Source organism: Panthera uncia, chromosome D2 (genome assembly GCF_023721935.1).
Source record: "Panthera uncia isolate 11264 chromosome D2, Puncia_PCG_1.0, whole genome shotgun sequence".
Taxonomy (NCBI): Eukaryota; Metazoa; Chordata; class Mammalia; order Carnivora; family Felidae; genus Panthera; species Panthera uncia.
This window is the reverse complement of record NC_064818.1, coordinates 29,567,260-29,594,717: the sequence shown is the minus strand read 5'-3', so window position 1 is coordinate 29,594,717 and position 27,458 is coordinate 29,567,260. Positions and strand designations below refer to the sequence as shown.

Here is a 27,458-nt window from a genome sequence, read left to right as displayed (position 1 = left end):
GGAGAACATGGGCGCTGGAGACCAGATCTGCACAAACACACCGCTGACCCCCGGGTGCCCTCCTGGGGGCCAGCCATCCCCACGGCCACCGCGCGGGCTGCTGAGTGTTCCCCAACCTCTGTAGGTGCTGGGGGCCCAGGGAGGTGAGGCTGAGCAGGGGGCTGTGCCCCAGGGAGGCTCAGTTTTAGGGGTTCACTTACCCGATGTGGGTACTCTCCACACTGACCCTGGGGAAGGGAGAGGAGAGGCTGGCGTTAGGCACTTTTAGGGGGAATCGTGCCCTCAGGGGTCCCCACCCCCACAAGCTCATCGCCCACCGGCCCTGCTCTGGTCCTGGACCAACTCCCTCCCTCGCCCCTGGCTGGCAGCAGAAAAGAAGCCCCAAGGGCCTGCCTGGCTCTGGCCCCACGGACCCCAGGCAGGATTCCGCTGCCATACCCCCACGTGCCACGACCGCACTCAGGAGTTACGCTCCTTGCCTGGCTGCAGGTATCTTCCAGAAAGGTCGATGCTCTGGGTGCGTCCCCCCAGTGGCCCTGAGCAGGAGCCCGTGGATGGGAACTCCAGACACTAAGAGGGCTGGGGGCCACGGGGCTCTCGGAGACGCCTTCTCTGAGGTGGGGGTGCCAGGCTCCTGTGCCATTCGCCTGTGGCAAGCCCAGCAGAGCCTCCGTCAGAAACGTAAGGAGGTGGAGAATGTAGGCAGCCAGGAAGGGAGCCAAGCCAGTTTGCAAACTGACACCTCAAAATCCTAGAGCTCACGGCGGTGCATCAGGAAGCACTTGGGGGTGGCGGGCGGGCAGGGGAGTCTGAGAAAGGCCGGGCTCCGGGCCACCCCTCCCGCCGAGGGAACACCTCCCAAAGGCAGCTTCTCTCTTCTCTCTCACACACCGCAGCACCGCCGGGGATGCCCCGGTTCTGCTAACATTTGAAAATAGCCACTCTGGACTGCTTTCTAACGTGGGGGGCGGGGGCGCTGTTTCCTGAGATGAAAGTTCTGGAAAATTTCCATCAGGCTTACCTTTTCTCCTTTTTGTCCTTGAGGTCCCTAGGAAGAGATGGAAACGACAGAGTTAGAAAGTGAAGCTGAGGCCACAGGGGCCCGAAGCCTCCCCTCTGGGGGCCCTTAGGGTCAGGTACTAACCGGCTGTCCTCGGGGACCCATCAGGCCCTGCGGGGAGGAAACACGCACAGGTCAGTGGGCACTGGTACTGGGTACGTGGGGGGGGGGGGGGGGGCAGGGCAGCGCTGTGGACACTGGGGGCTTTGGAGAAACGTTTGGTGAGAGACAGGAAGCAGGATGTTGGCGACTTAAGCCACATTCCGGGCCCCTCAGAGGAACGTAAGGGGCCTTGGGGCTCCTCCTGGGGTGTCTTGTCAAGTTTGCACGGCTGAAAAAGAAGCCTGGGTTCAGGGTGGACCCTTGGTCCTTGAGGAGGACACAGGGTTCAGCTGGTTGTCTCAGGAGCTGGCCTGAGGCTGGTGTTGGAGAGCCCGCACGACCGGCGTGGAGGTTAGAGGGGAGGACCGGCGCATCAGGCTTTGAGGACCCCCTCTGAGGCAGGCTTTCGGCATGCCGCACACACGCTGGCCAACGAAGAAGGTGCTCATGTCAGCTCCGCCTCCCAGATGAGGTGACGGAGACAAGGTCCTGCGGCTCAGTGAGTGGGGGCACTGGGACAAGAGCCGGGTATGCTGACGGCAAAGGTCCAGCTGTTTCCACTCTGCCACACTCTTTGAATTGGGCTGAGGCTCAGAAGGCAGGGCTTCTAGACTTGGCTAGAGCCACAGCAGTGCCCCAGGCCCTGGGGCCCTGAGGTCGCTTCCAGCCACCATCCTGAGGGCCTGTGAGGATCCACCTGCTGGACCGGTCTCTTTGGGGCTTAAAGAACTCAGGGCCCCCTGGGTTGGGTCCACGTTGGGGAGAGGAGCGTCTCTGGCCCCTGACTTGTCGACTGGACCAACTGCCAAACTGGGAAATTCCCAGGAGGTTCATGGGAGGGGACAAGTGGCCTCGGGACAATCCATGTGGCATCCAGCCCATGCGGTTGACCAAGTGTTCAGAATAAGGCCAGCAAAATTCGACGCATCCGGCAGGGAAGCAGACTGCAGGTGGCCGGGCCACTCCCTCTCACGACAAAGACAGGCATATGATGAAGGGGAGGGCCGGGGGCCGAGGAAAGTAACACCAAGGTTGGGGACCGCAGAGACTTGGAGCATCCGGTCCAGATATCCCAGACGGTGGCCCGTGGGACAACAGTGGTCCTGGAGGTATCGTGTTGATGTTTTATTTCAATTAGCTGCTAACAGTTAAGAGCAAGGAGAATACAACACAAACCTGGATTTCAAGTCTCTCTAAATATTTCAAGGTCCAACAACAGATGGCACTGATGAAATCTAGCTGGACAGCGGCTGCCCCTTTAAGAAAGGTCGTGGATGATGTGCTAAAGGCTCTTGTCACACCTCCCCTGTGCCAGGCACTGTTCTGAGCACTGGGTGTGAATGAGCTTCTCCCACCCTGATGGGCGGCCCTGAGCCGTGAGATAAGACGTGAATTCAGAGTCCTGGCTCTCCTTAATGGCACGTGTGGGATCCCTGATCCTGTCTACACCTTACATTAGGTTCTCGGAGCTACTGTGGGGTGGCCGGGGCAGGGGTGATCCCCTTTTGAGGTGGGGACACAGGCTAAGCACATGAGAGTGAGCCCCCCCCCCCCATATAGGATACCTAGCCGAGGGGAAACCATCTGGGGATGGAGGTGAGCGGGAGACAGACAGATGATAAGCAGGCCAAGATAATTACACTAGACAGTGTGTTGAATTAGTAGCTCGGGATCCCTGGGCCAAGCCAAACAGAAGCTTAATGGCTCTGTGGTCTGACCGATTTTGATGGATGACCAAGACGCAGGCAGGGGGTCTATCACACCGATGTGGCTCATGGGTGATGGGACCACCTCACCTTTCCGCCTCCCCCCAAGTTACTTCTGACCCCCAAACAGACAAGGGAGACTCATGGTGGTTAAGGGGGAGCCAGAGGGATGGCAGAGGAAGAGCCCCATAGAAGGGTTCCTTTCCTTCAAGACCGAAGGCCCTGGCAGCAGAAGGGAAGTGTGGTGGACAGGTACGATCTCACCCGATGGGTCTCAATCCTAGCCCTCTTATTTAGAAGCTAGGTGGCCTTAGGCAATACGCTCAACCACTCTGTGCCTCGATCTCCCCTTCTGTAGAGTGGGGATAATAAGCTTTTATGAGGATTACAAAACAGTGCCTAGCTGACCATCATTATCACTTCTGGGTTGCCACGGACTATGTTATAGTAGCATCCAGGCCAGTAGGAAGGGGAAGAAGGTGGCAGGGAGAGGGTTGAGGGAATAAGCACCCCGAACTCCTGGCATCTAAGCCCCTATGCCTCTAGAACAATGGCAGCATGGAAGTGTATTCCTGCCATGGTCTCCATTGCTTCATGCATGTGCATAGCACGCTTGGAACGGGGAGGTGGAGGGGGTGGGGGGGACAACAAGAAATGCACCTGAAGGGGAGGTGGCTGTGACGGACAGGAAAGCTGGTTGGGCCCCTGGATTTCAATGCCAGCCCTTCCGCCCACAGCCTCCAGGGCCTCACTGTTCTATTTCCAGTTCTGTGGCTATTTTAAGGACTTGCCTCCCTCAGGGCCTTTGCACATGCTGTTCTCCCATGTCCAGGATGCTCCTTCCCATTCCTTTTTCTCTTAGTTAAACCGTCATCCCTCAGGCCCTGGTTCAAGTCTTTCTCAGAAGGTCTCAATGATCCTCAGCCTGGGTGAGATGTTGTTACACCAAGGCTTCTCAGAGTCACTGGCACTGCCTTTTTGCAGCACCGATTGCCAAGGCAATTTGTTAATGACTCGAGTGATTATTTAAGCGTATGCTCCCCCGCTAGACTGTGAGCTACAGCATGGCAACTACTGTGTCTTTCTTACTCCTGTCTATATCCCCGGCAGCTGGCGCCGTGCCCAGCATAGTGCAGACGCTCGACAAGAATGTGTTAAAGGAAGGTAGGAGGCAGGGAGATAGGGAAGGAGAGAGGAAACTAAGGAGGGAGAGAGGCAATGAAATGTGGAGGGAAGGAATTAGAGAATTGGGTTTGGACCCTCTTTTGGATCCTCCCTGGCTGTGTGACTTGAGGCCAGTTACTCAGGCTATCTGAGCTTCCGTTTCTACAGCCGTCACGGAGCTCCTAGTAGGATCTGGAGCACAGGGTTATAGTGACGATAAATGAGACAACACACGCATCGCGCTTAGCCCTGTGCCCACCACGTAGAAAACCGTCAATTAACGTTAGCTGGGTCTGAGGGAGCTGAGTTTTCAAGGGTCCTGTGCGATGTAGGAGAGGCTGGGGCAAAGGCCAGGTCTCCCTACCCACCCCCGAAGCTATCCACCTCTTCCGGCGGGCAGGGTTCTGGCCTCCCGTGCCCTGGGCGCACCCCAGTTGTGGGAGCAAGACACGCACCAGAGCCGGGCTGGACGGGGAGGCGGGGAGCCCGCACGTTCCGGCCGGTGGCAGGAGGGTTGCTCCCAAAGTAAAGGTGACCACCCCGCGAGGCTGGAACGGATCCCAGCCCCGGGCTGGCCCATCTGCTCTTAATGGCCCAGCAGTTCCGCTGCAAAGTGGCCCCCTCCCCTGGAGTGGGCGGCCCCTGACAAGAAGAGTCCTTTCCCTTCTGGAAGGAGTGGCCTGGGGGAGACTGTAGAGATGGCAAATTCCTTTAAAAGCCTCTGTAGAAGGTGGAAGGGACCCGGAAGCAGGTGCGGGTAACAGTCTGCTTCTCCGAGTCTGCTCTGTGCCCAACGGGGGCAGGAGCGCCCAGACTCCAGAGCCGGTTGCAGAGAAAGTGCCAGATGGGCTCCCCACCCGTGTGAGTGAATGCAAACTGAGCCCCGAGGCCAAGACCAGTGGCAGCTGGGGAGTTTGGGAGCACCAGCCTCTGCCCCCGTGGGACACTGGTGACCTCAGACTCTCTCTGGACCTCCCTTTCCTCATTTATCAGGTGGAGAAGCCTCCTGCCCAGCTCTCCCTGCTGCGTTGATGTCAGGACCTAGGGGATGCGTTGTGTACAGCTGGGGAGCCACCTGCCTGTCCCTGTGGGCCCCCTCTGCCGGGCGGTGCTTGGCTGGGGCCCATGAGGCCTGGGCTGACCCCTCACCCCTCAAGGGAAGGCAGGAAAGCTGGGGGTCTTACCATCTCTCCTTTGGGTCCGGGGTGGCCCTGGAAGGAGAAGAGTGTGAGTGCCAGGTACACGGCACCCCAGAAGCCCCCGTCCTGCCCCGCGTGGCTGCTCCCTCCATCACCCACTGCTCATTTTGCACGTCCTTCCTCCTCACCTGTGTTCTTGCTCCCTTGAGCTAGCACCCCGTCCTGGACCCACTGGCTCAGACATGGCCATTTGCCTGCCGCCTTTGCTGGGTCTTTACTTAGCAGAGGCCAGCCCCTCAAGAGCCCTGCCCCAGGCACATAGCCGGGGAAGCTTTGGGGGATGCCAGTTCTGGGAGAGGAGACAGATGGCCACTAGACCCTTCGTTGTACTCAGCTCTGGCCTGCAGTGGGGGACTGACCAGGTGGGCGGCCAGGCCCTCATGTGGAGGATGCCAGCCGTTCGGGGGCGAGGGAGCGCATGGGGGCACTGGCTGCCTTCCCTTGTCATCTCTGAGGGCATCAAAGGTGCTGAGCTCTCCCCCAGCTCACTCTTTCCCAGGAGTGGGAAGGGGTCTCTTTCCCCCCCACAAACATTTGGGTCTCGGGCCCACGTTGAAAGGATTGAAATGGACAGAGAGAGGAGCCGTGGACGGGGGTACGGAAACTTGGGTGTGTGTAGGGCTCAACCGGGATGGGAGACCCGAGGAGAAGGGGAGGGGCCTTGGGGAGCAGGTGCCCAGGCTCCATTTAGAGTCAGTGCCTTGAGCTCTCCGCCCCTCTTCTCTCCCTGCCACCTCCTTGCCTCACTCCCTACCGCAGCCCCTTCCAAGGGCACCCCAGAATCACCAAATTCTAGGAGTGGCTCTTGCTCTGGATCTGAGAGCTCAGCTCGGTGGCTGTGCATGGGCTTCTGCCCAGGGGAGGCCCGCTGGGGCCAGGGGCACTTCATTCTAATGGCCCCTCCCCACCTCCCATTGGCAACAATTTCCGGCCCCAGGAACTTTCATTCTATCTGGAGCTCCTCCCATGGAGTTAGGGTCTTGCAGAAGGACTAAGGACCCCGAGAGGGTGCACTCACCGGTTTTCCATCTAGCCCGATGGGACCCTGAAAGAGGAAAGAGGCCAAATGTGAGGATAGCATCACAAGTCTTCTGCCAAAGAGGCAGCTCGGGGCAGTGGCTAAGGGCACAGGTTCTGGACTCCAAGTTAGAGCTCAAGAGTAGGCTCGACGACTTACTGGTTTGGTGACCATGGGTAAGCTGAAGCCTCAGTTTCTTATCCTAAAATGGGGATGAGACTAATAGAGTCTTCCACGAGGGGTCTTTGTGAGGAGTGAATGAAATGCCCCCTGTCCACTGCATGAAGGACAACCTGATGGGTGACAGTCGCCATTGCGATCACAGACCTCCTCTTTGCTCCGAGTGGAAAGTGAAATGTATGTTCCTAGAACGCCTGGGGCTGGCCAGCACCGGGGCCTGGGGAAAAGGAGAGCCAGCTCCCTCTTAGAGCCTATGGTAGACCCCTCGGGCAGGGGTCACAGGACATCCCGATGGCCACCACACAGCCTCCTGCAGGCGGATCTGCTCTCCACGCCAGGTCGGAGGTTGCTTCCCTGAGGCGCATCGTCTGTTCCACATTCCAGTGTCCTGCTGGGGCTCACCCGGCCTGTGACTTCACTCGCCTGTCCCTGTCCTGCTGTGTCTTCCTCTCTTCCTCTCCCTGCGATTTTCCCTGCACTCGGGGCCAAGTGCTAAGCTGCTCTCCTCGGCTGCTCTCCGTGAGAGGCTGCAGGAGAGGGTCCTAACTGACCAGGGTTGGAAGGTCAAGAGCAGCTTGAGGGCTGGCCCCACATGAAGTTGAACCCAGCCAGGCCCAAGGGTCACCGGGGACACAGCCAATCCCAGCCCTCCCTACTTACCGGAAATCCAGGAAAACCTCGAGTGCCCGGCTGACCCTGGAAAGAGCAGGAGAGGAGAGAAGATGGGAGCTAAACCAAGTCCCCTGGTTCACTTTCGCTCCCAGGGGGCCTGTGGTTTCCCTCCCACTGCTCTGGGGTCATCTGTGGGAGATGGACAAAGATGGAAATGAACACCAGAGAAGCCTCCTTCAGGGACGGGGGAAGGGGAGCAGCAGGGAAAAGGAGATGCCAGCACCTCTCGGGGGTTCCCGGGGTGGGGCTTCACTGCCTCCATGCTCTGGAACCCCGACATGGGAACAGGTGGCTGGAGAGCAAGAATGGCGGGGACCAGCCTGCAGCACCCCAAACTCCTGCTCTGCGATCTCCTGCGTCCTTTTTATTGACACAGTCATCACCCGTGGCCCCTTATGTGAGGTTGGTTTGGGTATCAGCAGATATCAGAACCTAACCTTAGGAATGTGTATTTCCTGACCCACATGGGTCAGCTTGCTGGCTTTTTTTATCCACCCTGGCCAGCAGGGCTCCCTGGTTGGGTAACCTCTGGGTCTCCCAATCTTTGTGCCCATTCACGCCCACTTTCCTGGAGGTGTAGGTGTTTGGGCTGGAGACTAGAACCGGCTGGTCACAGCCCCGTGGCTTGTGGCCAAGGCTCAGGACAGTGTGAGGCAACGTGGACCCAGGGGCTGAGGAGGGCTAAGCAGGAGGTCAAGGCTGGCGGTCTCTTCTCCTCACGTATCGTTCACAGCCGACCTCAGTCTCACCACTGGCCCCACTTTCCCTACTCTTTGCTCAGGCACACGCCCACCTGCTTTCCCTGGACACACCGCACCTTTCACACGGTTAGCCCTCAACCTGGCATCCCCCTTTGACTGAGATGGCTACAACGTCCTCTCAAGCTCGGGCTTTTGAGCCTGGCAGACTGAGTTCTAGTCCTGCCTCCACCCGCGGCGGCTGTGTGACTAACCTCCTTGGACTTCCCTTTCCTCATTTGGAGGTGGGGATCGCAGGATAACCTCACAGGGTCATTGAACTACATTCGATGACACTGGGAAAGCCGGGTGAAATGGTAGCTGTTTGTTGGACTGAATGGAACCTAGGAGCACCAGAATGAAGCAAGGTTGCTTTGACCCGGTACGCCTTCGGGTCAATGGAGGATGGTCCCTGCCGAGGGGTGGTTTCAAAATCAGACCCCATTCGGAGGCAGATTTCTCTGCATCCATCTGCTGTGAACCTAGAATATCTCCAGGCTGCTTGGAGAATTAATCTATGCATAAATTTATAATCCATAATTATAATATGATCCCAATCCCAGTGAACTGGGTTGTTGCTGGAGGCTGCTTCCTCGAAGCCACGGACAGGAGTGCCCGGAGGCCTCTGCTCAGGGGACACAGCTGAGTGGGATGGGGACCCTGCCATCAGGGTGGGAGCACCAGTCAAGTCGGGAGGGAGCCGCAGCATACGACAGGGTGGGACGGGCTTGTGGCAGGCAGCCAAAGGGCCGGAGCGAGGAGATGCCACTCATATATCAGAGGGACCTGGGCTTCTCTCCTCTCAAGGATAAGTGATGCTAAGAATAGGCCTGAGGAGAAAACCCGGAAACTGTGTGGTGTGGCCTCTGGGACCTCCCAGCGTAAACTTTCAACTCCTCTGAATGCTGAGAGGCCTGAGGACAAAGGTCAGGAGGACAGGATTCCAAGAAACATCTTCAAGTCCCACTGGGGATAATGTTTACATGGTAGGGATAATCACATGGTTTGCTAATTGCAGAGCCGGTCCCGGGAGCAGGATGCCTCCCCCCGCCGCAGAGCCAAATCTGGGGCTCACCAAGGCTTTTTCAAGGATCTCGGGAAGAATGTTGTCACTGACCAAATGGAAACTGGGACTCTACTTCCTGGAGATGCTGGGCTGGCTTAAGGCGCTCAGGGAGGCCTGGAACTGGATTTTAATCTACATCTCTTCAGTTTCAGGCTGGAGTCGGACGTCTCTTCCAGTGTTTAATGGCCGGTCATTTACTTGTGAACTGCCTGTTTGTATTCCTTACCAGCAAGCTCCCCTAGCTGGTTTGTTTCCCATTGACCTGAGTACAGCTCTCTGTCAAGGACAGTAACTCTCTGAGAGTCATGTGTGCTACAGATATTCCTTCCAACTTGGCATTTGTCTTTTTTACGCTGTGTTTCCTGCCAGATGGAAGTTTTACGTATGTGTTGACAAACTTATCAATCTTTTCCTATGGCTTCTGGGGTTTCGTGTCATGTGTCCAAGGGCTTTCCTCAGTGCGGTTGTAATAAATGTTTGCTCACGCTTTGTCCTTGTATTTTATGGTTTCATGTTTTATATCTAAGTATTTTATCCATTTGGTATTTATTCTGATCTAACAAGTGAGGTGGACATATGCAGCTCTTTCTTTTTTTCTTTTTTTGGCTTTACCTTTTGGTGAATGGCTTGTCAGCTGTCCCCGCCTCATCTCCTGGACCATCTATTTTTCTCTTCCCATTGTGAAATGAAACCTTTGCCACGGACTAAATTCCCAGATGCGTTTAGCTTTATTTCTGGCCTCCCCATTCTGTTCTATTTAACTGCTCTGTTTTTACAATACATTTGATATGTAGTAAAACAGCCAGTTCCTTCCACCCGTCTCCTGCACTCAAGTTTTTCAGTATTTTCCTGACATCCTTATGAAAGCTTATTTTTTGTTGTTGTTGTTGTTGAAAGCTTATTTTTTTATGAATGTTATTCTGTTGGACTCCCAACCCCATCAAAAGTTCACTGGGATTGGGATCATATTATAATTATGGATTATAAATTTATCCATAGATTAATTATGGATTCATACTATGTCCTTCCATATAAGAACAAGGGAAGTAAGTTTTATTTGCATTGTTCTCCAACATCTCTTCCTTTAATTCAGGGCCGGGGCAGAGAAGGAGCCAGGAGGATCCCGCTTTTTGGAAGTGGACCCCTGCTACCTGCAATTCATGCGGGGTAGACATACATAGACAGACAGAGGTTCTCTCTCCCTTCCCTTCTGTCTGACCCCTGAAAATGGATCAGTCCTGTATCTGCCCAGAGCCAGTCTCCCCCTCCAAGCATGTGCTGACTATCTTTCAAACAAGATCCTGCGTGGTCTATGTTTAATCGCTGGCTGAGGTGACAGAGAGTGGGAGAGGAGAGTCCTGCTTGGCTCAGTATTTACCAATCTCTGTGGTGTAAATATACCTCCCACCACAGCTGATTTTAAGCTACCAACATGATGCCACTGAACAGAGGGATCGGAGGGGGGTACATGACCTGCTCTTGTGAGCCAGTCGATGAGGCAGGCAAACATCTCCCCTTGGACGTTACAAGAACATCTCAAATTCATCCTGTTCCAATTAGACTCCTCTTCCCCAGCACAATGTGCTCCCCTCTCTGAAGAAAGGCACCATCATCCACTTGGTGACTCGGGGGGTGGGGAGGGTCAGGGGAGCTTTTCAAACCGCAAATCTGATCAAGTTCATCCTCCGCTGAACGCAAACCAAGGGCTCTCCACTGCCCTCAGGACAAAGTCCTGACTCCCGAACACCCTATCCAGGTCCTTCACAACTGGGATCCCGCTCCCCTTGCTAGCCTGACCCCTGCTTTGCTATGCAAAGAACTTTCCTGCTATCCCTCACCCGGTGGTTTATAAGAACCTCTCTTGCCTCAGCGGCTCCTCCCCAGCCTCATTACCTGGGAACCTCTGCTCAACCTTGATCACAGTTTGGCCATTCCCGCTTCTCGGTCTGCCCCCACCTCAAGGCGGGTGCCCCCCCCCCCGTCTGTATTATAATCACCATGGGGTTGCTGGTCTCTCTGCCAAGGGGCGAACAGGCTGTGGTCAGACTGTCATTGTCTACCCAGCACCTAGCCCCCAGTCAGTGCCTAACAACTATTAATGGAATGAATAAACAAAGAAACACAACAGGTGTATCGACCCAGCATGGCGGGTCTCCTTGCGCCTGAGGGCTGGGCGTTCAAATGGCTCCTCTTGGACCCTGAAGGAAAGCTGGGGGCCTCGGGGAGGAGAGAGCTCCCCTTGAGATGGGGTGTGTTTCCTGGCCTGGCAGATGACCTGACCAGGGTCTGCCGGGCCAGCCAATGTCCCGGCCTCCCCCTCAGTTTAATGGGGCGGCCACTCCAGCATCTTGCCTCACTGGAATGTGAACCATCCCTTTCCCAAGTGTCTGCATGGTTCCCCCTTTGCTCAGACTATTTAGGAAGAGATCAAAAGAGGCAGGTGGTCCCTGAGAGTGGCAAGGCTGGTTCTTGTTAGGAGCATTTATTCTGAGTCCTTTCTGGCTGTGCGGAAAGCCACATGTGCCCCATAATCCTTGGCCACAGAGAGTTTGCCCGCCTAACCTCCACCCCTGAATGACAAACATCCCCTTTGTCTTCCTCTGTCCCCTGCTCTCACCAGACCTGGGTGGCTTCCGGGTGGCACTGAGGTGGTTTCCCCGGTCTCTAGTGAGGGCCCATCTGGGGAGACCACCGTCATCTGGGTGATGGTCACCCCCACAGACCAAAGTAGAAGGAGGCCGGGCTTGGTCAAGCCTCCAGGTACCATAAAACCTCTCCCACCACCAGCGCTGCACCCACAGGGAGAACTTGTTCTTCTCCTTAAGGAAAATCTCCCTTTTAAACATTTAAAAATTTCCCTGGCCCAGGCCACGCTCTAGCACCGACCAGCCGAGGGACCTCAGGTGGGTTATGAAACCCTCAGTTTCCTTCTCTGTGAAACGGGCGGACGGGCCTGCCTCCCGGCTTTGTTGGGGAGGACTGGTAGAGGCCTGGGCAGAGGGGGGCTTTCAGCATAGGAGCTAGGATAGGACAGGTGCCCAGGACAGGTGCCCAGGAGACAGAAGTCATCACTGCTACCTGAATTGAGGGTCCTTTTCACCACTGGAGTCAAACGCAGTGCAGGGGGTGTGGTTCCTGACGAGGCCTAGGCACGGCTGGGCCAGAAGCCAGGGGAGCTGGGGCAGACTACCACCCCCGGGGCCTGTTCTCCAAAGTAGGGCCTCGTCAACGACTTCTAGAGAGCTTGTTGGCATGGTATCGCCAGAGAGGTGTTGGAGGGCCGGCATGACAGACACGACGGAATCTGTGGTCAGACTACGAGGCAGGCAGAGATTTCTCTGTGAGCTTCTCATCTTCTAGTGGCCCCCTGGCTGAGCACCACCTTCGCCAGGAGCAAGCAGGCTTAGGGCGTCCCTGCGGGGGCTCCTCTGAGACACACAGAAGCTCGTAGCCCAACGGTGCAGTGGCCACGTGAGCCCAGAAGCCCAGATGTCGGTGACCCCGCGGCCTGGGGGTCTGCTATGGCAGCGGGGGTGCAGAGTGCGGACTCGAAGCCGCGCGGCCCGGCCTGAGTGACCGAGCGTTCCTAGTGAACGGTCCTGGACAAGTCACACTGCCTCTCCGTGCCAGCCTGGCTTTTCTCACCTTTGAGATGGAGGTGTTAATAGCCCCTACCTGTGAGGTTCTCGTGAGGATTCGACAAGTCACTGTGCAGAAAGGTCTTAGAATACCGCCTGCCACAAGTTAAGGTCCAAGTGTGAGCCCTTAACACCATCACTGTGGTCTGAGCCAGAAAAAGTCTTGCCTGTGAGGCCATGTCTGTGCAGCCCAAGACCCCTCCGACTCTGTCTCCAGCGTAGACCCCCGAGTACCTGACCCCCGATCGCCAGCTCCGTCCTCTGGGCTCCCTCTGACTTGCTCCCGCTTCCAAGCGGCCCTGAATGGCCCCCCCCTCAGCTCCCAGCTCTCAACACAGCCCTCCCCTTGGACATAACTTAGCAATGTGTTCTCTGACCTTCTCCCTAGACTGTGGGTAGGAGAGACTCCTAGTTGCCACTGGCTCCCTCCAGCGAGGGCAGGGGCACAGGCAGGCTGGACCCCAACCATCCATGGGGCTAGCCTCAGACTCCCCGAGGCTAGCCCTCTGCTCCCCTCGGCTTCTCACTGTGCAGGGCGGGACAGGAAAAGTGCACGGCAGGGCGTGGGGATGGTGGCCTGGTCTATGGTGAAAACCCTGGGTGCCAAGGGTCTTGGGTTCTAATCCTGCCCCAGCCTCTGGGCCTCCCTAATCCTGGTCCCTCTCTGGGCCTCAGTTTCCCCTTCTGAGGAGGCTGTGTTAGACCTTCGCTGAGGTCCATTCTACCCTGACATTTGGTGATTGTGCTGAGGCTCTGTGGTTTGGGCCCTCCTTCCCGCAGTCCTAATATCTTTCCACATCATCACCCATGTCCACTTTTGGTCCCTGAGGAAGCATCTGAGGGGAAGCCTCTGATTTTCCCAAGCCCCTGCGAAGGGGCAGAGGCTACCAAGAAGCAGGACCCGGCAGTCTGCCCGGCAGGGAGCCTTTGAGGACGAGTGGTAAGTTGAGCCTTTGTCAAGACCAGGAACGGGTGCTTGGGGCAGTGAATCTGGATGCTGGGGATCTGCTCCAGAAGCTGCCAGAAACAAGGTCTGTCCCCTGGAAAGCTGGAGCGCCCCATCTGAGAAGGAGCGAGTACTTTCTCCCCCTTGCCTGTAAACAGCAGGGCCGCCTCACAGCTGCTGGTTTCCTGGCCAAAGGGTGGCCCTTGTGAACTCTCCTGAGGGGCTGTAATTTAGGGATATTTAGTCAGGCCTGGCTGGGTTGATCGCATTATGGGCGGTGGCCGCCAGGCCCGGAGGCACAGCCAGGATTTGCTCTCCCTCCAGAGCCCTTGTTATTAACTCGCCCGTCCCCCCACCTTGAAGAAGAGTAAAAACCACTTACAGGGGGGCCGCGGGGACCGATGATGGACATGCCGGCGTCTCCTGGGGCCCCCTGTGGGAGAGAGAGAGAGAGGAGAGGGAGAGGGACAGGGGCAGAGGCAGGAGGGGGGGAGAGGTGGGCAACGGAGGAGGGAAAGAAAGGAGCTGGCAGGTGGGGAAGGGGAGCAGGGTGGGTGGGGGTGCCCAGGCAGGGGCCAGGAGGACAGAGGGTGTGGAGGGAGGCGGGGGATCAGAAGAGAGGAGACACAGGGTGCGTGGAGCATCCAGGAGGGAGTGAGAAGCAGGAGGAATAAAGAGGGAAGACAGGTTAGCGGTAGCGTATGGGACCAGGGACAGAGAGCGGTGGGACACCAGGCAGAAGAGAGAAGAAGGGATTCAGTGCAGGGATGAGCCACAGGTGACATGGGGATGGGGAGGGCACACGGCTCAGCCACACCGCTCAGGCCCCAGAGGCCTCCCGCGTGCCCTGCTTGGCGCCCTCCAATCTGCCCAGCCCCACCCGAGTCTCAGAGCCCCCGTGGCCTTTTAAGCCCAGCGCAGCCCCCAAACGCCCATGTGGCACACACATCCGCAACTGGTGAACCCGGCGGCCCCGTGGACGGGGCAGCTGAGGACAGAGGTGGGGACGAGACACACACTTGCTGTGTGGGTCCCGTGGCCCTGAGCCTGCAGGTGGGAGCTGCCTCGGGCCTCCTAGTCCTGCTGTGAGAGTCACACAGAAGGGATGATGGCCGCTGCTGGATGGGCAGCGCAGGTGCCGTCCGAGGGTGACCGGGCTACCGGATGTCTACACCTGTGTGTGTGCGCACGTGTGTGTGGTGGGGGCAGGGACGGGAGACAGAAAGGTGAAGGTGCGTGGGACACAGATGGGGGTGAGAGGTGACGCCCTGCTGGGAGGAGGGCGGCTGCTGCTTCCCACCAGGAACCGCCCCTTCCGGTGGAAGAGATGCCCAGGGCCGCCCTTCTGGGTCTTTGCTCTGCCAGAAAGGCAGAGGACGGCACAGCACAATAGTTAGGAAGCCCAGCGTTGGAGTCAGACACGCCGGCACTCCTCTCCAGCCCTGTCACTTTCTGCTGTGTGACCTTGGGCAAGCCCTAGCCCTTCTCTGGGCCTCAGTTTCCTTCTCTGTAAAGCGAACTGGTTGGATGTGCTGCTCTCAGAATCCACCAGGGCTAATGCTCCAGGACGGTCTCTTGGGCTCCTGGCTTCCAAGGGGGCTCTACTCTACAACCCCGGGGGGTCTCCCTCTGGGGCAGCACAAAGAATTTCTACGTGTGAGGGCACTAGGAGTGGGCTGGGGAGGGACTAGAACGAGCTGTGCCGAACAGCGATCGATCGGTGCTCCCCTCCCTCTGGGAAGGGTGAGTACGAGGCCACAGGCAGCCTCGGTGGCTAGGGAGACCGGCTCAGCCCGGAAGCTGAGGCCTAAGCCGGGAGTCAGTGGCCTGGAAGCTGGGCCGGGAGAGTCTGTGAAAGCAGAGTGCTGCGGCCTGCATGCTGGGGGACGGGAAGGGCTGAGATGGGGGCCTCGGAAAGCACCCCCGAAAGTCCAAGGGGAAGAGACTGGGGCGGAAGGATGGAGGGGAAAGCGAGGACTCACCTTCTCGCCTGGTTGGCCCTTTACTCCCTGGGGCAGCCACATGCAACACAGGGTGTAGGGAAGAGAGAGGCGGGGAGAGAAAAAAGAAAGGATAAGAGAGAGGCACACACACAAGAATCTGTGTTAACGGCACAACGACCAAACAAAAGAAATCACTGTGAAATAAGAAACAAAACAAAACACAGATGCTGACATGTGACAGGTTCCGCGTCCAACAGGCACAGCACCTGGACGGCTACCGCCTCACCCCCGGGCCCGGCCCCAGCCAGACGTTCCGGATAACCGAGAGAAGCAGTGGCCGGGGCCTTAAAATTAAGGCCCTCTCAGAGTGTGTGTGTGTGTGTGTGTGTGTGTGTGTGTGAGAGAGAGAGAGAGAGAGAGAGAGAGAAACCCACCTAGGTCAGAAAATCTGCCTGAGAAGCCATGTCCCCAGGGCCTGGGTCACTTGAGGTGGGGGAGGGGGGGTGGATAGGCAGGAGGCAGACTGCTGTGAGCCAGAGTTTAGTTGGTTTGAAGGTCCAACCGAGTACCAAGCACAAAGTTTTGCCAAGCTTAGACACACTGAGAGTCCTCAGGGCCGGCCGGGTAAGACGGTGGGAGGAGGAGGACGGACAGTAGGACATAAACATCAGGGTGGATGGGGGATGGGTCCAGGAGGCAGAGGAAACTGGGGAATCACCACGGGTCCCTGTAACCACAGTGACTGGCAGGTAGGCAGCTCCAATCCACGGAAGCCAGTGACGCCAGCTCTGTGGAACCCTGGGAGCAGCTCAAGCATTTCACACCCACTGGCCGCCCCCCCCCCCCCCCCCCCCCCCCCCCCCCCCGTCCTTATCAGGTGGCTCAGGTTAGGACGCCTGCTGGGCAGCCAAATGGGTCCACTGTCACATTTAAGTTAGCCCAAGTGGCACGAAAGCCCCCGACTGGCTTGGAAAATAGCCTTGTGTAGAAAGAAATGGGGAGACCTCCTGGGGCCTGCCCTTCTGCCCCCACCACGGAGGATCAGAACTAGGCTCGGATGGACACTTCCTGGGGGCACGTGTCCACAAGGGCCCAAGGAGGAGGGCAGAAGCAGGGCAGGACTTTGCGTCTTGCAGTCGCCCCCTGCAGGCTGGCAGGGGCACTCGGCGTAGAGACCCCTGAAACCTGCCTGTTAGGAGCGAGGATTGTGGCATCTGACAGTCAGCTTGGGTACAAACCCCAGCTCCTCCCCGATCCTGGGCAAACCGAGACTCAACATGCTTATCAATAGAACGGGTTCTTGCAGGGCTATGGTGGAGAACGTGCCGGCCCAGGCCACGCACGGCGAGCTCCGGAGAAAGGCTGGCTGGCTGTTCTTTCCCTGCCTCGGTGACAGCTCGGAGGGGGGCGGGGGGCAGGGTTTGGAGGTAGAGAACTGAAGCAGAGGGACAGGGCCGGGCGGGACCTTGCGAAAGACACAACATCCGAGCCTGGATTTTCTCATCTGAAAAATGGGGGTGGAAATCGTGCCTGCCTCAGGCAGTGCCTGTGGGGCCCGCTAATGCGGTGAGGCTCTCAGCACATCAACGCCCAGCACGCAGTGAGCGCTCTCGGGTGTTAGCTGTGATGTGGCCGCCTTTTCTCTGAGCTCACGCCAGGCACAAGTAGGCCACAGCGAGGCCTAAGGCCAAGCCGGTGAGGAGTGAGGTTACCAGGCAAGTCATGTGAGTGGCGGAAGGATGGCGTGGGGGTAGTCAGGGGGCACGGGGGAGCCAGGGTGGACGTCGGGGCTGATGGCCGGTGGGGAGTCGGGGGTAGACCGGGAGAGTAGCTTGGGCACGTATGTTCTAGACTCGTTGGGTGGCGGTGAGGCCAGCATGTGGCCATCACTACATTGGGCCGCCCGCAGTGCCTCGGCTGCCCTTCCTGGCCCCTAGAAGCCAGCAGGGACGGCCCTGGTGCTGGGACCCGCGGTCTAGTGCCGGCCTTCCCATTCCTCAGCTCCATACCTTCCCTGCCGGACATTCTTGTTTCCCTTTCTTCACCTAAGGGTTCAGCAGGAAACATTCAGCATTTTAACTCCCAGCTTCCCTGTGAGAATTTGGAGACACTGTCCCCGCCAGCTTCTAGTCTCTGTCTAGGGAAGGCGCCTCGGGAAGCCAGCTCCACAGCGGCTTCCGTGGGGCATCTTGGGCCGCGTTTCTCCCCATTTTCTGCTGCTCTTGCTGGGGGGTGTGGAGCCTCTGGGGAGCCTCGGGGGTGGGGGTTGGCGTGGGTGGGAGTCCTCCTGATGTCAAGAGGGGCTTGGGCCTCATCCTGTCACCCAGGGGGTGATGGTCCAAGAACTTGATCGGTGCAATTTCTTGGGTTTTTCCTTTGCCCTGGGAGCCCTCAGGAGAGTCAGACTGCAAGGTCTGAAGGACTGGAATAAAACTCCTTCCCTTCTTCCCTGCTGTCCCTCTCTGAAGCAGACCTGGGTAGGGGGAGACAGAGGCCTGACCCCCTCCTTGGGGCTGGGGACACTGCCATGGTTTGGAGGACAGGCCAGCATGAAGAAGCAAGCAATGGCCACCCAAGCAGGTACGAATGCGCCAACTCACCACACGTCCAGGAATCCCAATGGCACCTTTGTCCCCCTGACAAAGGAGGCAGAAACGATTAGATGTGGCTGGAGCCGGGCCAGCATATAAAGGACCCCGTGGGCCAGCTGTGCACCCCAGACCTGCTTTACATAGGCAACTGGGATGATGGCCAGGGGTCGTGTGGGTGAAGTTGCCCATTCAGGCCCCAAGGACTGTTGGGCAAGCAGCCACCCCATCGGGCACGGTGCTGTGGAAAGTGCACTAATGCAGGAGTCTGGTCCCTGGCCTGAGCCTCCGTTTCCCTATGTGTTTCATAAGGGGTCTAAGGCCCTTCCTCTCTTAGGCTTCTGCTGTCACAATCTCTTCCAGCTATGGCCAGGATGGGCCATATCCTTGACCAGTTCAACTCCAAGGCCCAGAGTAGGGTAAGTGGTGGCCCCACGTGACAGGTGAGTGGTTTATCTGTGCTAGAGCTGGGGCGCAGTGCCCATGTCCCCCGGCTCCTCCCCAGGCGCTCTGTCTGAGAAGGTTACGAAGGAGCCCTTCTCCATGCCCTTCCTGCACCCCCAGCAGGGACGGGAAGGACGGTGAGCCATGGGGATGTGCCTGCATCACAGATGTGAGCTGCTCGGAGGGAACCACTGTGTTTTGTAGCCAGGGGTTACATCTTCTCACTCTGGAAATCTGCGTAGTAAGTTTTGTTCCTCTCCTTCTTGCTAGAAAATATTTTTTTGCAATCGCATGTGTGAAGACATCATGAAATCTGGGGCGGGCCCTGGGATTTGCTACGAGTCCGGAAGGATGGAAAGCAACGGGGGCCAACAATTAGATGGTGCCTGCCCCGGCTTCTCCTGCCTAGGCAGGAGACAGCTGGGCTTGCGGCTTCCTTGAAGGGGGTGGGCATTTCTGGGGTGATTCTGCATCTGCTGACCCCACCGAGGCAAAATGCCTTGAGGGACAGCTAGCATCTCAAGATGTGTGTGGACGCACAGAGAACAGCATGCGGCTCTGAAGTCAGGTCCTTGTCACACACACAGGCCAACGGGGTCTCCAGGAAAACTTTTACCCTTTGCAAGAGTGGTGGGGCAGCAGTGTTGGTTATAAGCCTGGATCTGTTTTTGTAGCCTCCTTGAGCACCCGTGTCTCTCTCTCACGGGGCTGCTGGGAGGACGCCATGAAATGGGGTCCCGGGAAAGCCTTCTCCCAGGACGTGGCACCTGGTGTGTGTCGCATAAACGGAGTCTACAGCTATGGCCGCGGGCAAGGGAATTTTATAAGCGTGTTGGTACATCACACTGTTTGCATTTGACAAGGGGCTGGGAGCAGCAAATCTTTTCGTGGGTCGTTCCCAGGTTCCCTCCGTGGACGAGTGGCCCGCCCTTCCTGCTGAGGACACCAGGGCCTGCTGGACACTGGCTGTGCCACCCCCCACGGCCCACTCACTCTTGGGCTTTTGAATGATATTGCAGGACGTGTATACTGGTTTCTTTTTGTTTCTTTTTTAAAACTAATGTTCTTTGCAGTCCTGGCCATAAAATGCTCGGGTTAGGGACAGGCATGGAAGGGCCAGAGACTGGGAAGAAGCAGCCCCTGCTCTGTGAACTGCCCCCAAATGCTTTTTAAAGGTGGAAGTTGTCAGAAAAAACAAAGTCTGCCCACGTTCTCCCCAGTCATCTGATTTTTCCCCTCCTTGGGTTTCATGGGACCGACTGACCCGTCCTTCTTTGCTCCGGGGCTCACACTTAACTGGGAGAGTTTCCATTTTCAAGGCCGAACACTCTCCCACATGCATTTCATTAAGAAAGTCACTGCTGGGGCGCCTGGGTGGCTCAGTCAGTTAAGCGGCCGACTTCGGCTCAGGTCACGATCTCACGGTCCGTGAGTTCGAGCCCCGCGTCGGGCTCTGTGCTGACAGCTCAGAGCCTGGAGCCTGTTTCGGATTCTGTGTCCCCCTCTCTCTGACCCACCCCTGTTCATGCTCTGTCTCTCCCTGTCTCAAAAATAAATAAAGTGTTAAAAAAAAAAAAAAAAAAAAAAAAGAAAGTCACTGCTGGACATGAATCCTAGAAGCTGCTGGATTAGTCAAGAGGCTACAGCATAATTCATGTCTAAAAGAGGAGAAACTGGGATGCACAGGAGGGTCTGGCCTCCAACGGATGTAGCCCCTGGCGCAAGGGAGAGAGGGCAGCCCGGTGCCAGCCCTCGCTCACCCTCCATACCCCACCTTGGCCCTCTGCCTGGCTCCAGCATCTTGCCTGACTCGCCAGACATCTGAGGCCCCATGATATCTAGTACTCAACGCATCTTTGCCCCAGGCTACGTCGCGCAGAGCAACGTCTGTGAAGACTTCAAAGATTGTTCTCAAACGTCAAGCAGAGACTACAGGAAACAGGTATGAAATGGTGTGTGATAACATGGGCCCCCCCCACAGGTCTCCACTGAAGCTTGGACAACTGGACAAGGTATTTTACCTCTCTGGGTCTCAGTTTCCTCAGCTATAAAATGGGTATACTAATAGCCATTTCACTGAGTCGTTGACCGAATCAAATATATGAAGAGTGATTAGCATAGTGCCTGGCATGTATTAGGATCTCAGTAAGAGAGGGCTATTAGTATTTCTTCCCCTTTTATTCCAAAGTCCCCAGGGTTCCTTGGCACAACCTGTCTAGCATTCAGAAATGGTAACTGGCGGGGAGGGGAAACAAAGTTTTTGAGTCTACTCTTACCAGAGGTCATAAGACAAAGGAGAGACAGTGGTCTTAAGCTAAGCTGGTATGCAGGATACCCAGGAAGGCCAGTGAGCTACCTCCCCTTCCAGCACCCCCTTAGCGGGCCTTCAGTCTAGAGGTCGGGTCCAGCCTTAGAAGGGCCTTCATGCTGTCATCTGCCTGCTTGGGGCCCCAGGAGAAGTTTTTGAGGTTAGAGGTACTGGACAGAGGCCTCTCACCCAGATACGCCTGGAGGAAAGCAGCCACCCAACCTAGCCAGCCCTTAGTGGAGGAGAGCAGGCGAGAGAGACACAAAGGAAGGAAGAAATGCAAACTACTTACTGGGAGGCCGGGTCTTCCAGCGGGACCCTGAAATAAAGCGGGAAAGAGTGAGGTTTACAAAGGTCAAGGGATAGTAATACCTAAGCATTCCACCCTGCCCAGCCAGCTGTGTGACCTTGACGTCACTGGTGCTCTAGGAACCTCTGTTATTTTATGAACAAAATGAAGATAGGGCCTTGATTACTAAGCTTCCTTTCAGTTCTAGTATTCATTCATTCATTCATTCACTCATTCATAGAGGTCTCCTCCAGGCCCAGGGTAGGTGCAAGGAAAAGAAAGACACGAATGTCACCTCCCGTGTCTCTGCCTCTCATCACTCAAGGATCATTAGGGCTGTGGGCCTCACCACCACATCCCCTTCCTTTGAGCCTTTTGGTCTCAGTCAGTGCAATATGCTGTCGGCCAGGCCTGCGTGCCGGCTCTGGCCTGGGAAAGGACCCGAGCGGGTCGGGGCTCGTTCTTCCCCATTCTACCACAAAGAAGAAGTCAGATGCCTGCTCTGACGAAGCAGGTCCACCAGGAGATGCATCTTCTGGCTCCAGGGAGCATGACCAGGGAGCAAGGGGGTGGGAGAGGGGGCGGCACCCCGGGGGGCCTCTTCCCCTCTGTTGGGATGGCGGAGGAGGCAGGACTTCCTTCCTCTGATGCCTCCAACCAGCATCAGACCTCTCCATGATGAGCCGGGGCAGGGCATGAGGCAGGAACCTGGTCCCCATCATACATGGGACCCCGTGTGGCTCCAGGAGCCTGTCCTCACGGACCACATCAGTGTCCTTCTCAAGCCCTTTATTCCTATTTTCCTAGTGCTCCTGTCGAGCACAATTCGGGGCATAGACTAAAGGCTCCATGTAATAGATCCGAAATCCCACTGAAAAGCGGGAGACATTCGACAACATGTATATTAGTGCTAATAATTGCCATAGTAGCAATATGCAGAGCTCAGGAACGAAGCAAATTCCAAGAAAATCATGTCTTTTTTGTTCTGGCACTCAGCTTCCACATGGGTCTGCTACAAGAGGGTGGCAGAGAAACTGCTCAAGGAGCTGTCTCGGGGCATCACGTAGCACCTTGTAAAGGGAAGGAAACACCTGGAGAGGGCTTCTGGAACTGAAAGGCGGCCCTGGCATGGCTGGGACACGGAGTCCAGGAGAGACGGTAACAGAGACACTAGGACTGAGTCACAAACACGGGTTCCCGAGTCAGCCTGTCTGTGCTCAAATCCCGGTTCTGCCACGTCGCGGTCAGTGCCATAAGCGAGCTGCCGGGCCTCCCTGGATCTCAGTTTCCTCATCTTGTAAATGGGAGAACAATTATAGCTACTTCTTAGGATTAAATGAGATAATGTATGTATAGCACAGGGGCTGGCACACAACAGTGCTAAATAAATGCTGGCGATTACGACAATTAGAGAAGAGCACGGGCAGGAGGTACGTGGAGCTGGCTTCGGTTTCTCCCTGCCGAGACTTAGCTACCAGATGTGGGCTCTCTCCTTCTAGACATCCTGCTCTTTGTGCAAAACCCAAAGCATGACCAGGGGTGGGTCTCAGGGTGCTCACTGGAAGACGAATCCTTCTGCTGCAGGGCTCGCACAAACCCAGGCAGCACTGGGAGTAAGTCACCTGCTCCGGCCCTTGCTCCTGAGGACATCCCGGAGGCGGTGGGGCAGTGACTCCCTCCTAGAGAACCAAGGTGGGGTCCAGTCAGGGAGTCCCTGGGGAATGCTGGGTAACGGCACGCATGGGCGCAGGGCCTGTCCCCATGTGTTCACTGCGCTTGATTTTGCCCCCACGGCACTAAAACATAAGCTCCCGAGGCTGGGAATTTTCTGTTTTGTTCACGGATGTGTCTCTAGTGCCTCGAGGAGTGCCGAGTTCTTGGTGGATGAATGAACCTGCGGGCGATGCTCCAAACCTGGGAACTCAGCTTCCTTCTTTCCCGGGCCCCCCACAAACACAGCTCAGCCGCCAAATGTCCTCCTCACCCCAGGGCTTTTAGCCCTGAGCCCATGCCCTCTTCCTGTCACTTCTGCACTACCTGGGCCTGATGTCACAAGAAGCCGGGCAGTCGCCGCCTCACACCCCAGGAGAGGGACTGGGCCGACAGTTTCTAACCTCGCGATCTACCCCAAACAGGGACAGAAAGGACCTACCACTTTTACCTACCGCTCCTGTGTCCCAACTACCTACTCCTCCTACCTCGTTTGCACACGGAAGGGACTTCTCTTGGGTCTCAGTACCAGGAAAAGCTGTGTTTCACTCGTGTGCCTTCAACAACCCTGCTTTCCTCTTTGCTCTGAGCACCAGGAAGCCCGAAGTCAAGTCAGCGGCTCGTCCTGCCCAGGGTATTGTGGTGGCATCAGCTCTGGATCCTTTTGCTTTCCTGCCTCTGCTCTCCACCCTCCTCCACTATTTCCGTGTCTAGTTTCTAAATCACCCTGAAATAGTTTTCAGAATAAGGTGGGTGGAAATGTATGAAATAGTAAATAAATTAATGAAAGCTCACAGAATAATCATTTCCCCCTTAAAAGTAACAGCTTATTGGACTCTTTGTGGATCACCAAGGATTTAGATGCATTAATATATTCTAACTGGAAGAAAATACACACACACACACACACACACACACACACACACACACATGCACGTACAGTTACATATATATTCCTCACAATTCCTAGAAGAGTCACATACTATTACTATCCCCATTTTACAGATGGGGAAAGCAATGCACAGAGAGGTAAAGCAGCTTGCCCGAGGTTACACAATAGAAGAGCCAGGATTTGGACCCAGGCAGTCTGGTGCCACAGTCCATGCTTGTAATCACTATATTAGGCTGCCTCCTTACAAACGTGTACTGAGTGTTAGCTAGTATTTCAGCAAGGATCACCTTCAGTCAGGGTAGCAGCTGGCCATCACATATGTCCCTGTATTTCTCTGGAGAAAGACACCTCCTTACTTCCCTCTGTCATCTGTTTTGATCTCACAGCCTCCATTAAGAAGTTCTCTCTGAAATCCACAGCAGGCATGGCCAGCAGGTGTCAGCTTGAGTGCAGACTCCAGTGGATTGGTAGTGACCGAGTCAAGCATTACGCTAAGAAGCCTCCTGATTGATTAGCAATGTCTGCCATGGACACAAGGAGTGGAGTAGCGGTAACTACAAGGTTTCTACCAATTAAGTGACTCCTGCTGCTACTTAAATCCATCCTCCGTGGTTGTGTTCTCCGGGCACTGGCCATCCCGTGCCCACAGGAGCCTGGGTCTTCCAACTGGAGTCCAGAGCGACCCCAGGAGGGGTTCCAAAGAGACACTCAGAGGGTGGGGACAGGTTTGTGACCAGCTGCCATCTATCTCCCTATCTCTTGACTTCCTCAACAGGATTCTTCCTCTGCAGGAAGCAGATAGAACAGGGCTAGGAGGCGATTCCCACCCTGGCCAGCTTCCCATTTCCTCCTTGTGGTTTCAACCAGAGTTGAGTGAAGGTGTAAGACACACACAGACGCTGTGCAGACCCCCCGGGGGTGGGAGCACCTGCTCTGGCTGGGAACGGTCTGGGGGCGAGGCCGGCAGGGGCTCTCAGAAAGCGGCATTTCTGGTGAGGGCAGGGACCCAGAGCTGCCGCTGGCAGGTCAGCCCAGCCGTGGGGCCGGGTGTGGGGGGGAGGCCCGAGGAGTGGGGGAAGTGAGGACTCTTTCTGGCTTCGGCAAAAAGAAGAGGGGGGAAAGCAGCCCATTTCCAGCAGGTGGTCTGTTGAAGTTTCCTACGGTGGAGTTTATTTTGGAAGATTGATGACAGGAATTGAGATCTGACATCTAAAACATGCCACGATAAATCATCCCCCTGCTTGCAGAGACTGACACGATTTTCCTCCCTCTGTAACCCGGCAGTCAGAGAGCTGGGCAGGGCCGTCAGCGCGGGTTCAATGTGCCTTTCGGGACCCGACGGAATAGCAAATAATGGTCTTACGGCAAATCGGGCCGGCCGCTCTCGCAGGACAGACCGAGAGGGAAACCGGTGTGGCAGTGGCTGCTCTGAGGAAGGGTGAGCATAGAGCAGCTTTCGGGAACCTTGACAAAGATCTGATGTGAGGGCTCCGCCCTTTCCACTCCAATCCCCAGCTCCCCCGGCAACCTCTGGGCCTTTTGTCCAGGTATCAGATGCTGCCCTCAAAGCAGACGTGCTCCTATTCTCTGGATCCATTACTTCGGGGAGCCAGTCTCTCTGGGCTCTTCTCAGGTTCTCTGGAAATGACTGGGCTCCCTTGCCCCGCCCTGGGCCTTAGGGCGACGCCAGGGGAAGAAGCCTGACAAGCTGGAACTGGTATTGTCTCCCAACCCAGCCCACTGAAATTGATCCCCTACATCAAAACACCACCACCAACAGCCACGACCACCTGCCCAAGGTAAGTGGGCCAGAATGGAGCTGCCACACAGCAGCGTGGACAGCACGTCCTCAGGAGAAGTCCACGCTCAGAGCCACGCGCTGGCCTGTTTACCGAAAGGCCAGGAGACCTTTCAAGGACCAGAACTGAGAAGAGATTATCTCTTCTTGCTAATACCCAGAGCTTCTTTGAGTCCAGTTGCTTCTTCTGGGGACAAAGGAGCTGGGCTGACAATGGGGCAAGCCAGCCTTTCAGATTGAAATTGGGACCTACTTTGCCCCCGGAGCCGCCATTGTCTCGCCCTGAGAGGTGCAGAAGTGGTTGGAAAGCAAAATGGCGGCCTCCTTCCCTGTGTCAACATTCTGGAGGGACCCCGCAGGCTTCTGCAGAGGAAGGCCCAGGGGCGCCCCTGGAAGAGAGTGGGGCCGGCTGTCAGTTCCCCCACCCAGGGCCCGGTTACCAGCAGGGAGCAGGGCCTTTCAGATGTGCAAGACCGGGCCGCGGCTGGAGTTACTTACAGGAGGTCCTGAAAGAGACAGAGAAAAGGCCAGGGTCAGTGTCACTGCTGGAAGGACAGGCAGAGCTGCCTTAGAAGCAGCATCCAAAAATTCTTCGGCCGAGGGGATTCCATCTGGTCTTTGGAGTTTGTATTTTCCTGGCCCACTTTCACCGATATAATCTCTTCCCCCTTTATTTCATCTCCATATTTGCATTATTGGATGAGAAATCCAGAGGTCTGGGCCCCAGGCGCAGCCCGGCTGGGGCCCTAACTTCCCGAGAATAGTCCCCTCTCGCTTCCCGCCCCAACCTGGGTACGCGGCTGCTTTCCAGGACACAGGGCCGTGGGCACCAAGGCAACACGGCCAAAGGCCAGCTGTGCGACAGAACCTCAGGAGATGATGGTTATTAGCAGGCTCCTTGTCCTCTCCACGCTCCCATGAAATGCAAGGGAAAACAAGCAGGAAGCAGCAGGGGCGAACGACATTTCTCGCTAGGTTCCCTGCCTGATGTCCCTCTGGCCTGGTTTCTGTTAAGCGGGTGAGTCAGGCGTTTCTACCCTCCTGGGTCTGCTGCCCGCTCCCTCCTCCTCCCCGCCCTCCTGTGCCCAGGGGTCTCCCTCCCTCTGCACTTATCTCTTGTCTCCTTCTCCTGTCCGCCCCCCTCCCCCCGGCTTAGCAATAGCCCATGCCAGCCAAGAATTGCAAATTCACAGAGGGGGCAGGATGGGTGCGGAGGAAGGGTGGGGAAGAGGCAGCAGCAAGTTAGGGAGCTAAAAACATGTCTGCCGAACATGAGTCATGAGACCCCCAGGGCCAGTGGGATCCGCAGCTGGGCCTGGTGTGTCCGCCGGGCCCCTAGCGACCTGGCCACGTTAACACAGCTGCTACTCTGTTGCGTCTTTTATGCTCGGCCAAGAAAGACTCCTTAAGTTTCCCCTTGCTCCTCACATTCCCAAAGCCGGCTTCCTTCTCTCTGCCTTCATCTGCCTGCCTCTCCGTCCGGCCAGGAGAAAACAGCCTCTTTCATGCTGGCCCCTGTCAAGCCATCCCGTTAAGGGGGAACAAAATGTTTTAAATTAGGAAAATAATAAGTCAAGAGGAGTAGTGACTGGGCGGAGAGGCCCAAGGCAGGCCGGGGTGGTTGAGAACAGCGAGAGGGAGGGAGGTTGAGGGAGGAGGGGAGCGTCTGGGACCTATTAGGCAGAGGGGCAGGGGAATGTCACCCAGAATCTGAAAATATCCCCTGAGTGCAGTTTGCCAGAGGGGCCAGCCCAGCTGGAAAGTCCGTGCCTCCCGGCTGGGGGAAGCATTCTCATGAGAAGCAGGCTGGTGACAAAGTTCAGTACACGGCAATTTGGGGACGGTTTAGCCACATGGAGGGCAGATGCCCCGCATCCTCCGGGCCTGACAGGGCCCCAGCTCCCAGCGCTGCAGGCTCTGGCGAAGGCCCAGCCCGCTGCTAGCAGGCTTTCTGCTGCATGTGTATGCCCCATGAGGCGGGCCCGATGAGGCTGGCAC

The 27,458-nt window shown here is 56.6% G+C and overlaps 1 protein-coding gene across 7 annotated transcripts in view; it reads right to left on the bottom strand.

The window, feature by feature from the left end:
- LOC125932700 (collagen alpha-1(XIII) chain) overlaps positions 1 to 25,963 on the bottom strand; it is an 84,523-nt gene extending 58,560 nt beyond the window's left edge. For 5 of the 7 annotated variants that reach the window (XM_049645172.1, XM_049645176.1, XM_049645177.1 and 2 more), the window contains exons 1-11: positions 25,959 to 25,963; positions 21,064 to 21,090; positions 18,032 to 18,067; positions 15,471 to 15,497; positions 13,871 to 13,921; positions 7,090 to 7,125; positions 6,250 to 6,276; positions 5,217 to 5,243; positions 1,145 to 1,171; positions 1,022 to 1,048; positions 201 to 227 (exon numbers count right to left, since the gene is read on the bottom strand). In XM_049645172.1, the coding sequence (XP_049501129.1) occupies positions 201 to 227; positions 1,022 to 1,048; positions 1,145 to 1,171; positions 5,217 to 5,243; positions 6,250 to 6,276; positions 7,090 to 7,125; positions 13,871 to 13,900 (201 nt within the window). In that variant the 5' untranslated portion in view covers positions 13,901 to 13,921; positions 15,471 to 15,497; positions 18,032 to 18,067; positions 21,064 to 21,090; positions 25,959 to 25,963. Of the gene's footprint in view, positions 1 to 200; positions 228 to 1,021; positions 1,049 to 1,144; positions 1,172 to 5,216; positions 5,244 to 6,249; positions 6,277 to 7,089; positions 7,126 to 13,870; positions 13,922 to 15,470; positions 15,498 to 18,031; positions 18,068 to 21,063; positions 21,091 to 25,958 lie in introns of those variants that run through there. The other 2 variants (XM_049645173.1, XM_049645174.1) reach the window with 2 other exon arrangements.
- Positions 25,964 to 27,458: the final 1,495 nt, after the last annotated feature.